This window comes from Rutilus rutilus (genome assembly GCF_951802725.1).
Source record: "Rutilus rutilus genome assembly, chromosome: 24".
In the NCBI taxonomy this organism is placed as follows: Eukaryota; Metazoa; Chordata; class Actinopteri; order Cypriniformes; family Leuciscidae; genus Rutilus; species Rutilus rutilus.
Window position 1 is genome coordinate 30,263,018 of NC_140228.1, and position 17,500 is coordinate 30,280,517.

Sequence of the window (17,500 nt, forward strand, 5' to 3'; positions counted from 1 at the left end):
AAATAAGTGGTATTTAATGAGCTACTTTATAACTTCAGTGCAGGAACTTCCGCTCCATCTTGTGTTGTTCTGTAATTAATACTCACAACTGAAACGTCAGTCTTTGTTGTGGCCGAGCGCAAGACGCAGCTTGAGAGACGGAAGAGCATCAGGAAGTGGCATAATCCCCCAGTGTGGTTCACACACACACACACACACACACACACACACACACACACACACACACACACACACACACAGCAGGTCCACCATATCAAACCACTGCTATGTTTATCCACCAGAACCACATATTAAGGTAATCTGACACCTTTATCACCCTAATGAGCAGAACTCACTGATCACAGAGTGCAGGGCATACTCACACACACACACACACACACACACACACACACACACACACACACACACACACTCACTCACTCACTCACTCACACACTCACTCACACACACACACACACACACACACACACACATATGATTCACCATAGTTTCTTCAAATTTTGCTGTTACTATTTAAAGTAACAAGAACTATAGTATTTTGGCAAATAAATTAAATATTTACAGTGGTAAATTATGAGAGCACTAGATAGAGCACTAGCTAGAGCACTGGATTGACTGAATAAAGTTTGACTGGCACTGTAATGTAAGTCATGTCTTATAAATGTAATAATTGTTTTTGGGGTGAAATAAAATAATAAAATAAAATACAGTGACCAAGTTTAACTTTCTAAGAATGTCGTTTTGTTTCAATAAATAACAAGAAATTTACATTTCAAATTAAAAACCTAAAAAGATGCATGATGACCATCAACTAAGTAAAGCCTGATATGTGCAATGAATTCATATTTAAAGGGGTCATGAATTGAGAAATCAAATTTTCCTTGATCTTTTGACATATAAATATCCTTCAAGTTTCAGAACTCTTCCTCATTAGTCCAAAAACTTTTATTGAAGCCAAGCTCAGAAAACCACTCGTTTCGGATTTTGTCAATAGTGTGATGAAAGCCTCAGCCACTGCAGAATCAGATCGACGCCCACTTCTACATCATCACATCTTTAGCCCCGCCCACCGATACACACATGCCATGAGACGCAAACACAGGATTACAGCAACAAAACCATAGAGACGCTCTGAGGATCACACAGTTTTTGCGTCAAACGTCTCATGTTACCCATGTAACCATGGTTCCCTGAGAAGGGAACGAGACGCTGCATCGATGATTATACTTTGGGGAATCCCTTCAGCGGCAACGCTCCTGAAGTCACATGTGCAACTTGGTCCAATCTTGATTGAGGCAACGTCATCCTGTGATGCGTGCCGGCGGATTGCCGCTCTCAGGTGTGCAGGAAGCATGGCAAAGGGACGCAGCGTCTCGTTCCCTTCTCAGGGAACCATGGTTAAATAGGTAAACTGAGACGTTCCCTTTTGAAGGAACTCACGCTGAGTCGATGACGACACTTTGGGGAACGATATGCCCACTTCGCCATGCTGACAAACAGTCCCAGTGTGAAATAAGGCACAGCTCAGGACATGAGTGCTTGTGACCAAGGGGTCGCCGGAAGGTCCAAGCTGTAAAATCGAACAAAGGTGTGTGGCGAGGACCATCCTGCCGCATCACATATATCTTGGAGTGATGCCTCCAACCACAGTGCCTTTGAAGATGCCATGCTTCGGGTGGAATGAGCTCTAATTGGCAGAGGTGATGGCAGCCCGCGCACCTCGTAACCCATAGAGACAGCCTCAACAATCCACCTGCTAACAGTCTGCTTAGTAGCCGGGCAGCCCTTCTTAGGGCGCCCGAAGCATACCAAAAGCTGGTCAGATTTTCTCCACTGAGATGTCTTCCTGATTTAAATCTCAAGGGCCCTGACCGGGCAAAGCCACTTGAGCTCTTGTTCCGCTGACACTTGAGGAGGATGGAAGGCCAACTGGCCAGGCCACATTAGTGAGCATCTTAGGTACATACCCAGGTCTTGGGTAAAGAATAGCTTTTACTCCCCCCTGGAGTGAATTCTAGACAGGAGGGAGCAACCGACAAGGCTTGTAAATCTCCTATTCTCTTGAGAGATAACATAGCCAGCAAAAATGCCATCTGTAAGGCTAGGCACTTGTCTGATGCCGTGTCCAGAGGCTTGAAGGGTGCCAAGGATAACCCTTCTAATACTACGGCTAGATCCCATGTGGGGATTCTAAACTGAGCCAGAGGCCTCTTCCTCAGAGTACCATGAAGGAAACGTGTAATAAGATGATGCCTTCCCAGTGAGCTGCCATCCACATGGAAAGCAGCCACTGCTGCCACATACACCTTAAGTGTAGAAGGGGAAAGGCCGGCCGAGAAACGACCCTGCAGAAACTCCAGCACTGAAGCCACTGGGCAGTTAACTGGGTCCAATTGGTGCTCTCTACACCATAAAATGAATACTCTCCACTTCAGCGCATATAGTTTCCTCGTGGAGGGAGCTCTAGAGTTTAAGATAGTCTCCATTACCTCAGTAGAGAGACCGGCGTTCAGGAACTGATCCCTCTCAGGGGCCAGACCCATAATTTCCACATCTCCGGCCAGGGGTGTAATATCGCGCCCCCGGCCTGTGTCAGGAGGTCCCTCCTGACGGGAATCTCCCACTGGGGGGCCGTCCAGGAGAGCTATCAGATCCGAAAACCAAACTCGGGCAGGCCAGCATGGGTCCACCAATAAGACTTGGTACCCGCCTTAGCGAATTTTCGCTAGAACACCCGGGAGCAGAGCAATCGGGGGAAATGCGTACAGCCGAAGCCTCGGCCAAGGCTGTACCATGGCATCCAGTCCTAGAGGAGCTGGATGAGTGAGGAAAAACAAGAGGGGACAATGTGAGTTTTTTTGTGATGGAAACAGGTCCACGTCCGCCTGCCCGAACTTCCTCCAGATTAACTGCACCGTCTCGGGGTGTAGTCTCTATTCCCCGGGCCTCAGCCCCTGCCTCGACGGGATGTCTGCTCCTATATTTAGATGCCCCGGGATAGAAATTGCTCTCAGCAAGAGAATCCTCCCTTGAGCCTATAGGAGGATCTGATGCACCAGTCTGCACAGAGGGCGCAATCTCAGACCCCCATGATGGTTATTATACAAGACCATCGACGTATTGTCTGTTCTCACCAGAACATGATGGCCTCTGGGGTCTGGGAGAAAGTGCCTTAAGGCTAGCAATACCGCTAACATCTCTAGGCAGTTTATATGCCAAGATAGATTATGTTTTTTCCACAGACCCTGGGTTGAGCGGCCCTCCATCACCACCCCCCACCCTGTGCAGGAAGCGTCTGTCGACAATATATTGCACTGACATGGTGCTCCTAACACAGGGCCTTGGGCTAAGAACCAAGCTTTCTTCCACATGACCAAGGAACGAAGGCACCTGTGCGTAACCTTGATCATGCGAAAAGCTGCCCCTTGGAGAGAAGCCACCTTGGTTCTGAGCCACCACTGTAGTAGTCTCATGTGCAGCAGGCCAAAAGGTATCATGTTGGACGCTGCCGCCATGAGCCCTAACAGTCTGTGGACCTGTTTCACAGTGATGCGTTGGCCTACCTTTATTCTGGACACCATGGCCCGAATCGACTCCATACGTGCAGGAGACAACTGTGCCCGCATTGTGACAGAGTCACACACTACTCCTAAATATGTCGTCCATTGGACAGGAGTGAGCATGCTCTTCTTCGCGTTGAGCCTCAGATGTGGTCGAGCAGGACATCTCGATTCTGCCATATCCTGAGACTGTGCTAGTATTATCCAGTCGTCTATATAGTTGAGAACTCTTATGCCCTGCAATCTTAGTTGTGCCAGGACTGCGTCCATACATTTCGTGAAGGTGCGTGGGGATAATGCTAGGTCAAACAGAAGAACACAATATTGGTACGCTTTGCCCCCAAAAGCGTACCTCAGAAACCTACCTGTGTTCCGGTAGGATGGAGATATGGAAATACGCATCCTTTCGATCTTTAGATCAGTCCTCGGACTTGATTTGGCTCAAGATAAGAGGGATCGTCAGCATCTTGAACTTGAATCTCCTCAGAGACTGGTTCAGCTGTCGTAGATCTATAATGGGACGTAACCCTCCATCCTTTTTTAGAACTATAAAGTATCGGCTGTAGAACCCAGTGTTTCTCTCTGTGAGATCTATGGCCTCCTTCACCAGAAGAGTCTGAACTTCCTGCTCCATGACTTGCACCCGTTTGGAGTCCACCGAACTGAAGTCTGTACCCTTTGTGAATGGTACGCACCACCCACTGAGATATATTGGGTAGCACTTCCCAGGCGTGCAGGATTGTGTCCATCGGAAATCGTTGTGCCCCGAAGTGCTGTGGGCTGCGGGGTTAACAAATCGATTTCCTGAGAGCTCCGCGGAGGAGCGGGTGTAATCTTCTCCACCCCAGGAGGTGCTCCCTCAGAGGCCTGATCTGACCACCAGGACCTCTTTCCCGAAGCCCGTTTTGTCAGAATAACGGTTCTGAAATCCGTTTTCTGCTTTGTGGTCTTCTGTTGAGAGTGTTGCCTTGAGCCCTGAGATCGTTGTGGAGGGGCTCGATTAGCAACACTCTCTCTTTGTGTCTGTCTGTATGAGGAGCCTGACGGACATGGCTGGAGCTTCCCTTTGGCAGCAGCCCCGTAGGAGCAGTCGATAGCGCAGGCCGTCCCCTTGGTAGCGCGGAGAGACAAATTGGTTGCTCTTTTCAGCTCTTTAATATCTTCGGCGTCAATCTTCCCCCCATCTAAATCTCCCAGCAGGTCATCTTGGTAGGCTTGTAAAATAGCCATGGTGTGGAGGGAAGCACCTGCCTGACCTGCTGCCATGTACGCTTTGCCGACCAAAGAAGCTGTTATGCGGCATGGTTTGGAGGGCAATGCCGGGGCTTTTAATGAGAACGCAGTGTCTGGTGACAAACAAGCTGCCAATGTCTCTTTTATCTTGGGCATAGGACCATAACTGCTTTGTTTCTGCCCCACTAATGATGCATAATGATGTGCTGTGGGACTAGAAGGCCTGGTTGAATATGGTTTATTCCAGGGTCTCAACACCTCTGTATGGAGACCCTGGAAAAATGGTAAGCCAATGGGAGGTTGTGGTGCAGACTGTAGGAAACTCTCATCTAGCTTGCTTTTTGACTGCACTTCCTGCTTCTCGGCCGGCCATTCAATGTTCAACCTGGCCATGGCATGAGTTATCACCTCCAATAACTCCTCATACTGTGGTGATTGGGCTGGCGAATCACCCAAATCACCACCTTCGACACTGAGCACATCGACTTCCTCAGAAGAAGAAGAAGCCCAGCATCAAACCCTCTAGAGCTAGGAGTGAGTACAGGAGCTCGTCTCATACCCCTCCCCTAGCTCCATCTGACAACAGCTGTGATGCCGGCTCCTTTATAGCTTCCGCATTCAGCCGGCACGCGTCACGGGATGACGTTGCACCAATCAAGAGTTCTTCAGGAGTTCTTCAACTTCAGGAGCACTGATGCTGAAGGGATTCTCCAAAGTGTCGTCATCGACGCAGCGCGAGTTCCCTCGAAAGGGTGATTTGTGCTTCAGTGAGCGACATCTGCTTTGTCATCAGTAAGACATTACAACATGTTTTATTTTATTTAAAACGTGACACTGCAAATTATAATGAATACGTTTTTCACTTTATCGAAAAGGATGAACTATGAATAGCCTATAAGAACGACAGTGTGACAAACAATCGTACATTCATTCAAAATTCTGTTGTTTACCAGCCTGGAAATCCAGACCTAAATCTAAAAGATTATTGGTCTGGCATCGACTAATGATGCTCAGCCAGCTCGAGGGGCGGCACCAAACACGCATTTGAAAATCTCACTGCACGCAATTGGATAACACTACAACCAATCACAACAAGACCCATACGCTCAGCTACCAGCGGAGCTAACTGGTAGATTAGACTCTTGCCGTATCCGGTCGGCAAAACAGCAAAAACGCCCTTCTTGCAAAGGAAGGATTCGAGCGCCGTCTTCTGTTCCTGTTTTAGATAAAAAAGCCAAGTCTAACTCGTTCATTGTAGCGGCCAAAGCCGTTTCAAACAACTGGTGTTCATCCATAGCCATCTTGCAATGTTTACTAATTACTTCGACATCAACAGCGCTGTCATCATCTCGCCTCTGGCCCGCCTATATCAGATAACCCGCTGTGATTGGTGCAGCTCGGATACAAGGGCATATTTAATGAGCATTATTACTCGACGCCAGAGTAACTCGCTGAGCAAATTCAACTTGTGCTCTCACGAGAACTCTGGATTTCCAGGGTAGTTGTTTACACAAAACACACTAAGTTATAATTTGTAAACTATAACTGTGGTAACTCCATGTCCTTATTTTTATATGGAAAACTGTTACCCAATCACAGCAGTGGGCGTTTACTTCCAATTCCTGAATGAGACACGCCCATCAAAACAGTGTTTCAAAGAGATGGCCGAAAACTGGATAGAAAATAGCTTATTGCTTCTAAATTAGTGTTCTTTTTTATGTAAAAAATCTTGATCACATTATACAATTTTAAGAAAACAAAATTCCTGACCCCTTTAAAGCTGTGACCTCTTAAAGTGACTGTTTATGATTTTTCCCACAACATTCCACTGTGAGGGGAAAAACAGTCATACTGTTGGTAAGTGTGTGTTGGTGTGTGTGTCAGTGCAAACCCTGAAAAACAAGCCCAACTTGTGCCAGCTTCTCTGGACGTCTGTGTTCGTGTTCAGGAGGTGCAAACTTTCCCAATAAATACTGTTTCTGTGAGCGCTTCAAGCTTTCCCACCAATGACGTATCCAGAACATTTGTTCATAAATAGACAACTTTCACATCTGAGTTCAGCACAGGTCATCATATCAAAATAAATCATAATAACACACAAAGATAATATTTGAAAAAAAAAAATGTTTTATTTAACAGACAATAAACACTTGATTTGCTTTTTAAAAAATCTATAAAAAAGGTGATTTGATTGTGATCTGAACTTTTTAAAACAGATGCAAGGTCTAAAAACTGTTTCATGACAATAAAAAAATGAATGTTAATTTCAACAGTTAAATTACATATTTATCAATGACATTTTTTAATCATGTGCGGTCACTGTATAAATAAAACACTGAAATTAAATTAAATACAAACAGAATAACAAACAAATAAATGACATGATAAAAAAAGTTTTTTTTTTTTTTTGGAAAATCAACACCAAAAATACGATTTGAAAAGTACAGTGCATGAAAATGTCATGGAGAGGGCCGATGTCCCCGGTCCAACGCTGGGATCTGGCCAATAAACATGTTACATTCTAGAACGACGGCTTGGGTTGGACTGAACGTTCATGTGTGGCTGGAGTTCATGTCGTCTCTGTCCACACTAACACAGTTTCTGCTGCGAGAGGCTTCAGTATCTCAGTATCTGTAATGGCCTCTTCTGTACTGGTGGCTGGTCTGGAGCTCTCGGAGGGTTCTGTGCTCATGGCTGGTCTCGATGCACAGGACGATGAACAGGTTGGAGCAGCTTCGGGTCTGCTGGTTCAGTAATCCGCTGTAGAGGAACGAGGCCTGACCCGTGATGGCCATGTCTCCAGCTCTCCAGGACTCACAGTTCAGAGCGTCCAGTCGCTTTCCTCTCTCTGAAGAGCCGTGCCACACCGCCTTCTGAGGCCTGAACACACACACACAAACACACACACACACACACACACATGAGCATAACTCAAGACATGTATGGCTTCAAATATCTCAAAACGCTCTCAGGAACATTTCCTGATCACAAATAGTTGGACTAGTCCTGTATCACGAGGCTGTTATAGGGACATTCATGTGTGTATTTGCTTTAAGCTCATGTACACTACTGTTCAAAAGTTTGGGGACAGTAAGGATTTTAAATAATAATAATACTTTCATTCAGTAAGGAAGCATTAAATTGCTAAAAAGTGACAGTAAAGACATTTTTGTCATGACAACTCTCGGGGTATTTGGCATGGTAATAGATATGCAATGTTAATGTATTCAGTCTTGGCAGAATAGATCTGCTACGCTGCTGCTGTTATTGCTGCTGTTATTGCTGCTGCTGTTATTGCTGCTGTTATTACTGCTGCTGTTATTATTGCTACTGCTGTTATTGCTGCTGTTATTATTGCTACTGCTGTTATTGCTGCTGTTATTACTGCTGCTGTTATTGCTGCTGTTATTGCTGCTGCTGTTATTGCTGCTGTTATTACTGCTGCTGCTGTTATTGCTCCTGCTGTTATTGCTGCTGTTATTATTGCTACTGCTGTTATTGCAGTTGCTGCTATTATTGCTACTGCTGTTATTGCTGCTGTTATTAAGTTGGCTTGAGAGAGCCAACTTACTGATATTGTACTTAAACTTAATATTATTATTATTCTTCTGTTAAAAACTGTTGACTCAAACTCGTCCTAGAGCTTTAACTCTACATACTCCAAACTCGGCTCAGACACTCAAACTGATCTGAAGTTAGTTGCTATATCTTTTCAGACTGATCGGACTTACGGTTTTCCTAAAAATGCCGATCAAAACTCGGAAAAACTCCCATTGACTTACATTGGGGAGTTCTAAAAAATTCAAATCCAGATTCAAACTCACCAACCGACGAAAATTCAAATCTAAATACCTTGAAGACTAAACCAAACTGCCGTTCTATATACTATATAAGCCATTGAGACTCAATTAAACTAATAAACTCATCTATCTATCTACTTCAAACTATTTTAAACTTTAAACTACTTTAAACTTCAAACTAAATTAAACTTCAAACTAATATACACTTTAAATTACTTTAAACTTCAAACTTAAGCTTTAACTCATTTAAACAAACTCTAAACTCATTTAAACTTATAAACTCAAAACTCATTTCAACTTACAAACTAAACTCAAAAACTTGTACACTTATAAACTCATCCATTTATACACTTATAAACTCTAAACTCATAAACTCTGAGTGTGTGTGTGTGTGTACACACACACACACACACACACACACACTCTAAACTCATTTAAACAAACTCTAAACTCATTTAAACTTATAAACTCAAAACTCAAAAACTCGTAAACTACTTTAAACTTCAAACCACTGTAAAATTCTTAAGTTTAAAGTTCCCAGCTCCAAAGCAACTCCATAGCAACCAAACTTGAGTACCCTAGCAACCGTTTTACAAGACCTATATCTCTGCATCAGAACATCGTATAGAGATGAGGTTTGGCTCTTTTGACTCATGCTAGCAAACAGCACTTCCAACATGCTACACATGCTAGCAGTGAATAGCTACATGCTAATAGCGATTAGTTAAGTGCTAAATCATGCCAAGATCATGCTAAGAACTCTATAAAAACTCCATAGTAACCATCTGTGACAACTACCAACCACCTAGTAACACCATATCAACCGCCCTGAATACCATAGCAACCACCCAGAACACCCTAGCAACCGCCTAGCAACCACCCAGAACACCCTAGCAACCACCCAAAATATCCTAGCAATCACCCAAAACACCCTGGCAACCGCCTAGCAACCACCCAAAAGACCCTAGCAACCACCCAAAAGACCCTAGCAACCACCTAGCAACCACCCAAAATATCCTAGCAACCACCCAAAACACCCTAGCAACCGCCTAGCAACCACCCAAAAGACCCTAGCCACCACCAAAAATATCCTAGCAACCACCCAAAATACCCTAGCAACCGCCTAGCAACCACCCAAAAGACCCTAGCAACAACCGAAAATATCCTAGCAACCGCCTAGCAACCACCCAAAAGACCCTAGCAACTACACAAAATATCCTAGCAACCGCCTAGCAACTACCCAAAAGACCCTAGCAACCACCTAGCAACCACCCAAAATATCCTAGCAACCACCCAAAACACCCTAGCAACCACCCAAAAGACCCTAGCCACCACCAAAAATATCCTAGCAACCACCCAAAATACCCTAGCAACCGCCTAGCAACCACCCAAAAGACCCTAGCAACAACCGAAAATATCCTAGCAACCGCCTAGCAACCACCCAAAAGACCCTAGCAACTACACAAAATATCCTAGCAACCGCCTAGCAACTACCCAAAAGACCCTAGCAACCACCTAGCAACCACCCAAAATACCCTAGCAACCACCCAAAATATCCCAACAACCGCCTAGCAACCACCCAGAACACCCTAGCAACCGCCTAGCAACCACCCAGAACACCCTAGCAACCACCTAGCAACCACCCAAAATACCCTAGCAACCACCCAAAATATCCTAGCAACCACCCAAAACACCCTAGCAACCGCTTAGCAACCACCCAGAATACCCTAGCAACCGCCTAGCAACCACCCAGAACAGCCTAGCAACCAACCAGAACACCCTAGCAACCGCCTAGCAACACCCTAGCAACCACCCAAAATACCTTAGCAACCACCTAGCAACACACTAGCAACCACCCAAAATACCTTAGCAACCACCTAGCAACACCATAGCAACCACCCAGAACACCCTAGCAACCGCCTAGCAACCACCCAGGACACCCTAGCAACCACCCAGAATACCCTAGCAGCCGCCTAGCAACCACCCAGAACACCCTAGCAACCACCTAGCAACCACACAGAACACCCTAGCAACTGCCTAGCAACACCATAGCAACCACCTAGAACACCCTAGCAACCACCCAAAATACCATAGCAACCGCCTAGCAACCACTTAGTAACACCATAGCAACCACTCAGAACACCCTAGCAACCGCCTAACAACACCCTAGCAACCACCCAGAATACCATAGCAACCGCCTAGCAACACAATAGCAACCACCCAGAATACCCTAGCAACTGCCTAGCAACAACATAGCAATGACCCAGAACACCCTAGCAACAGCCTAGCAACGTTTTAACTTTAAACTACTTGAAACTTTAAACTGCTTTAAACTTCAAACTAATTTAAATTTTAAACTACTTTGAACTTCAAACTACTTTAAACGTCGAACTACTTTAAACTTCAAACTACTTTCAACTACTTTAAACTTAAAACTAATTCAAACTTTAAACTACTTTAAACTTTAAACTACTTTAACCTTTAAACTACTTTAAACTTCAAACTACTTTAAACTTCAAACTACTTTAAACTTCAAACTACTTTTAACTTCAAACTAATTTAAACTTTAAACTAATTTAAACTTCAAACTACTTTAAACTTCAAACTTCTTCAAACTTTCTGGTCCGGCTTTCTCAAGCCAACTTAAAGTTTGTCTCGACGAACTTTTTTTTCTAGTTATTGCTACTGCTGTTATTGCTGCTGTTATCGCTACTGCTGGTATTGCTGCTGTTATTATTGCTACTGCTGTTATTGCAGTTGCTGCTATTATTGCTACTGCTGTTATTGCTGCTGTTATTACTGCTGCTGTTATCGCTACTGCTGGTATTGCTGCTGTTATTACTGCTGCTGTTATTGCTGCTGCTGTTATTGCTACTGTTGTTATTGCTGCTGCTGTTATTGCTACTGTTGTTATTGCTGCTGCTGTTATTGCTGCTGTTATTACTGCTGCTATTATTGCTGCTGTTATTGCTGCTGCTGTTATCGCTGCTGCTGTTATTGCTACTGCTATTATTGCTACTGCTGTTATTGCTGCTGTTATTACTGCTGCTGTTATTGCTGCTGTTATTACTGCTGTTATTACTGCTGCTGTTATTGCTGCTGTTATTACTGCTGCTATTATTGCTACTGCTGTTATTGCTGCTGTTATTACTGCTGCTGTTATTGCTGCTGTTATTACTGCTGCTGTTATCGCTACTGCTGGTATTGCTGCTGTTATTACTGCTGCTGTTATTGCTGCTGCTGTTATTGCTACTGTTGTTATTGCTGCTGCTGTTATTGCTACTGTTGTTATTGCTGCTGCTGTTATTGCTGCTGCTATCGCTGCTGCTGTTATTGCTGCTGTTATTACTGCTGCTATTATTGCTGCTGTTATTGCTGCTGCTGTTATCGCTGCTGCTGTTATTGCTACTGCTATTATTGCTACTGCTGTTATTGCTGCTGTTATTGCTGCTGTTATTACTGCTGCTGTTATTGCTGCTGTTATTACTGCTGCTATTATTGCTACTGCTGTTATTGCTGCTGTTATTACTGCTGCTGTTATTGCTGCTGTTATTACTGCTGCTGTTACTGCTGCTGTTATTGCTGCTGCTGTTATTGCTACTGCTATTATTGCTACTGCTGTTATTGCTGCTATTACTGCTGCTGCTGTTGCTGCTATTACTGCTGCGGTTATTGCTGCTGTTATTACTGCTGCTGTTATCGCTGCTGCTGTTATTGCTGCTGTTATTACTGCTGCTGTTATTGCTGCTGCTGTTATTGCTACTGCTATTATTGCTACTGCTGTTATTGCTGCTATTACTGCTGCTGCTGTTGCTGCTATTACTGCTGCGGTTATTGCTGCTGTTATTACTGCTGCTGTTATCGCTGCTGCTGTTATTGCTGCTGTTATCGCTGCTGCTGTTATTGCTGCTGTTATTACTGCTGCTGTTATCGCTGCTGCTGTTATTGCTGCTGTTATTACTGCTGCTGTTATCGCTGCTGCTGTTATTGCTGCTGTTATTACTGCTGCTGTTATTGCTGCTGCTGTTATTGCTACTGCTGTTATTGCTGCTGCTATTATTGCTACTGCTGTTATTGCTGCTGCTATTACTGCTATTACTGCTGCTGTTGCTGCTATTACTGCTGCTGTTATTGCTGCTGTTATTACTGCTGCTGTTATTGCTAAACTGCTGTTATTACTGCTGCTGTTATCGCTGCTGCTGTTACTGCTGCTGTTATTGCTGCTGCTGTTATTGCTACTGCTGTTATTGCTGCTGCTGTTATTGCTACTGCTATTATTGCTGCTGTTATTACTGCTGCTGCTGTTGCTGCTATTACTGCTGCTGTTATTGCTGCTGTTATTACTGCTGCTGTTATCGCTGCTGCTGTTATTACTGCTGCTGTTATTGCTGCTGCTGCTATTGCTACTGCTGTTATTGCTACTGCTATTATTGCTACTGCTGTTATTGCTGCTGCTATTACTGCTGCTGCTGTTGCTGCTATTACTGCTGCTGTTATTGCTGCTGTTATTGCTACTGCTGTTATTGCTGCTGCTGCTGCTGTTATTGCTACTGCTGTTATTGCTACTGCTATTATTGCTACTGCTGTTATTGCTGCTGCTGTTGCTGCTATTACTGCTGCTGTTATTGCTGCTGCTGCTGCTGTTATTGCTGCTGCTGTTATTACTGCTGATGCTGCTGCTGTTATTACTGCTGCTGCTGATGTTATTGCTGCTGCTGCTATTACTGCTGCTGCTGCTGCTGCTATTGCTACTGCTGTTATTGCTGTTGTTATTACTGCTGCTGCTGCTGCTGCTATTACTGCTGCTGTTATTGCTACTGCTGTTATTGCTATTGTTATTACTGCTGCTGCTGCTATTACTGCTACTGCTGTTATTGCTGCTGTTATTACTACTGCTGTTATTGCTACTGCTGTTATTACTACTGCTGTTATTGCTACTGCTGTTATTGCTGCTGTTATTACTGCTGCTGTTATTGCTACTGCTGTTATTACTGCTGCTGTTATTGCTGCTGCTGTTACTGCTACTGCTGTTATTGCTGCTGTTATTGCTGCTGCTATTGCTGCTATTACTGCTGCTGTTAATGCTACTGCTGCTGTTATTGCTGCTGCTGTTATTGCAGTTGCTGCTGTTATTACTACTGCTGTTATTGCTGCTGCTGTTATTGCTGCTGCTGCTGTTGTTGCTGCTGTTATTACTGCTGATGTTATTGCAGTTGCTGCTGTTATTGCAGTTGCTGCTGTTATTGCTGCTGCTGCTGTTATTACTACTGCTATTATCGCTGCTGCTGCTGCTATTGCAGTTGCTGCTGTTATTGCTGCTGCTGTTATTACTACTGCTATTATTGCTGCTGCTGCTGCTGTTATTGCAGTTGCTGCTGTTATTACTGCTGATGCTGCTGCTGCTGCTGTTATTACTGCTGCTGCTGATGTTATTGCTGCTGCTGCTATTATTGCTGCTGCTGCTGTTATTGCAGTTGCTGCTGTTATTGCTACTGCTTTTATTGCTGCTGTTATTACTGCTGGTGTTATTGCTGCTGCTGTTATTTCAGTTGCTGCTGTTATTGCTACTGCTTTTATTGCTGCTGTTATTGCTGCTGCTATTATTGCTGCTGTTATTGCTGCTGCTGATATTGCTGCTGCTGTTATTGCTGCTGCTGCTGTTATTTCAGTTGCTGCTGTTATTGCTGCTGCTATTATTGCTGCTGTTATTGCTGCTGCTGCTGTTATTGCAGTTGCTGCTGTTATTGCTGCTGCTGTTATTGCAGTTGCTGCTGTTATTACTACTGCTGTTATTGCTGCTGCTTCTGCTGCTGTTGCTGCTGTTATTGCAGTTGCTGCTGTTATTGCTGCTGCTGCTGATGTTATTGCTGCTGCTGCTATTATTGCTGCTGCTGCTGCTGCTGTTATTGCAGTTGCTGCTGTTATTACTACTGCTGTTATTGCCGCTGCTGCTGTTATTGCAGTTGCTGCTGTTATTACTGCTGCTGCTGATGTTATTGCTGCTGCTGCTATTATTGCTGCTGCTGCTGCTGCTGTTATTGCAGTTGCTGCTGTTATTGCTACTGCTTTTATTGCTGATGTTGTTACTGCTGCTGTTATTGCTACTGCTTTTATTGCTGCTGTTATTGCTACTACTTTTATTGCTGCTGTTATTGCTACTGCTGTTATTACTGCTGCTGTTATTGCTGCTGCTGTTACTGCTACTGCTGTTATTGCTGCTGTTATTGCTGCTGCTATTGCTGCTATTACTGCTGCTGTTAATGCTACTGCTGCTGTTATTGCTGCTGCTGTTATTGCAGTTGCTGCTGTTATTACTACTGCTGTTATTGCTGCTGCTGTTATTGCTGCTGCTGCTGTTGTTGCTGCTGTTATTACTGCTGATGTTATTGCAGTTGCTGCTGTTATTGCAGTTGCTGCTGTTATTGCTGCTGCTGCTGTTATTACTACTGCTATTATCGCTGCTGCTGCTGCTATTGCAGTTGCTGCTGTTATTGCTGCTGCTGTTATTGCTACTGCTTTTATTGCTGCTGTTATTGCTACTACTTTTATTGCTGCTGTTATTGCTGCTGCTATTATTGCTGCTGCTGTTATTGCTGCTGCTGCTGTTATTGCAGTTGCTGCTGTTATTACTACTGCTGTTTTTGCTGCTGCTGCTGCTGCTGCTGCTGTTGCTGCTGTTATTACTGCTGCTGTTATTGTAGTTGCTGCTGTTATTGCTGCTGCTGTTATTGCTGCTGTTATTGCTACTGCTGTTATTGCTGCTGTTATTACTGTTGCTGTTATTGCTGCTGCTGTTATTGCAGTTGCTGCTGCTGCTGTTATTGCTGCTGTTGTTATTGCTGCTGCTGCTGTTATTGCAGTTGCTGCTGTTATTGCTGCTGCTGCTGCTATTACTGCTGCTGTTATTGCTACTGCTGTTATTGCTGCTGTTATTACTGTTGCTGTTATTGCTACTGCTGTTATTGCTGCTGTTATTACTGTTGCTGTTATTGCTCCTGCTGTTATTGCAGTTGCTGCTGCTGTTATTGCTGCTGTTGTTATTGCTGCTGCTGCTGTTATTGCAGTTGCTGCTGTTATTGCTACTGCTTTTATTGCTGCTGTTATTGCTGCTGTTATTACTGCTGCTGTTATTGTAGTTGCTGCTGTTATTGCTGCTGCTGTTATTGCTGCTGTTATTGCTACTGCTGTTATTGCTGCTGTTATTACTGTTGCTGTTATTGCTGCTGCTGTTATTGCAGTTGCTGCTGCTGTTATTGCTGCTGTTGTTATTGCTGCTGCTGCTGTTATTGCAGTTGCTGCTGTTATTGCTGCTGCTGCTGCTATTACTGCTGCTGTTATTGCTACTGCTGTTATTGCTGCTGTTATTACTGTTGCTGTTATTGCTACTGCTGTTATTGCTGCTGTTATTACTGTTGCTGTTATTGCTCCTGCTGTTATTGCAGTTGCTGCTGCTGTTATTGCTGCTGTTGTTATTGCTGCTGCTGCTGCTGTTATTGCAGTTGCTGCTGTTATTGCTGCTGCTGTTATTGCTGCTGTTATTGCTACTGTTGTTATTGCTGCTGTTATTGCAGTTGCTGCTTTTATTACTGCTGCTATTGCTGCTGCTGTTATTACTGCTGCTGTCATTGCTGCTGCTGATAATAGGTAATGCTGTTGATTTTGCTGCTGCTGCTGTTGTTATTGCTGCTGCTGTTGATTATAGGTACTGCTGCTGTTGTTATTGCTGCTGCTGCTGTTGATCATAGGTACTGCTGTTGATTTAGCTGCTGCTGCTGTTGTTACAGTGATATGGAAATCTGATACGTCACATGCCTAATAATAAGCTTGAGTATATGCATTTCACGCTGACTTCAACGACGAGCCAAAACAGACAGAGTTCTTAACGTGAGAACTGAGGAACCACTAACATAGGCTTTGTGAATTGTCTCTTCTGTTTCATGCATTCATACAGCAGTTCTCCTGAAACTCAGTCCATGTAGATCCCAAAAACGTCCCACTTCACAAACAACCTTAAAAAGGCTCCAGCAAACCACAATTGCTGCTGCGCTGTCACTGCCTCATCTGGAGCATCGCATGGCAGGCTAAATTTACCGGCCTGGAGTATAAATACACATAAAGAGAGAAGGAAAAATACAAATGCACGGGTGGAGAAATGTGAGGTGTAGCCGCTGTCGTCTGGACTGTGGTCAGTGCGCGGAGGAGGGCCCTGTGTGTGTGTGTGTGTGTGTGTGTGTCGGGACTTGGCAATACTTGAGAGACTCCGACAGAAGCTGTTTACCACTAAACCATTACTAGAGTTTGTCGACTGCCCAATTAATGAGGTAGAATGATAGGACTAAACTGAGACATTTCATGCAATTGCTTGCCTAAAATGTGCATTAGAGAATAACATTCAGCCAACCAACACAAAGCTTTTAAGCACATGATTGGATCAAGAAGTTGTTGAAGTGTGTTAGAATCTCTCTGCTCACTTGAGGATAATCTTCAAAGCTGCGTAAGCTGTGAGCGTTTAACACTTGCTCTGAATATGTGTACTGACCAGAAGGGGTCACTCATCACGTCACGCCCGTCGAAGGAATACAGCGGGATCCCGGGAGGCAGGAGATGGTTGGAGAAGATCGACTCCCAGTTCTTGAACAGGACCTCACCCTACACACACACATCACAGAGGGATTTAACACACACTGTCCCGTAAAATCTAACGTGTGAACACTGAAACATATGGATTTAAACTCTTAGAGGGACAGTTCCAGGGTTATTAAACTCAACTGAAACTTAAAGGATTAGTTGAATTCAAAATTAAAATGTCCTGATCATTCACTCTCCTCCACGTCATCCAAGATGTTCTTCCTTTCTTCAGTCGAAAAAGAAATGGAGGTTTTTGAGGAAAACATTCCAGGATGTTTC

General features: G+C 44.2%; 1 protein-coding gene across 1 annotated transcript in view; it reads right to left on the bottom strand.

Annotated features, from left to right (window-relative positions):
* Positions 1-6,898: 6,898 nt before the first annotated feature.
* Positions 6,899-17,500, bottom strand: part of col15a1a (collagen, type XV, alpha 1a) — a 96,263-nt gene continuing 85,661 nt past the window's right edge. The window contains exons 39-40 of the mRNA XM_084399453.1: positions 17,133-17,242; positions 6,899-7,673 (exon numbers count right to left, since the gene is read on the bottom strand). Of these exons, the coding sequence (XP_084255579.1) occupies positions 7,418-7,673; positions 17,133-17,242 (366 nt within the window). The 3' untranslated portion in view covers positions 6,899-7,417. The remainder of the gene's footprint in view (positions 7,674-17,132; positions 17,243-17,500) is intronic.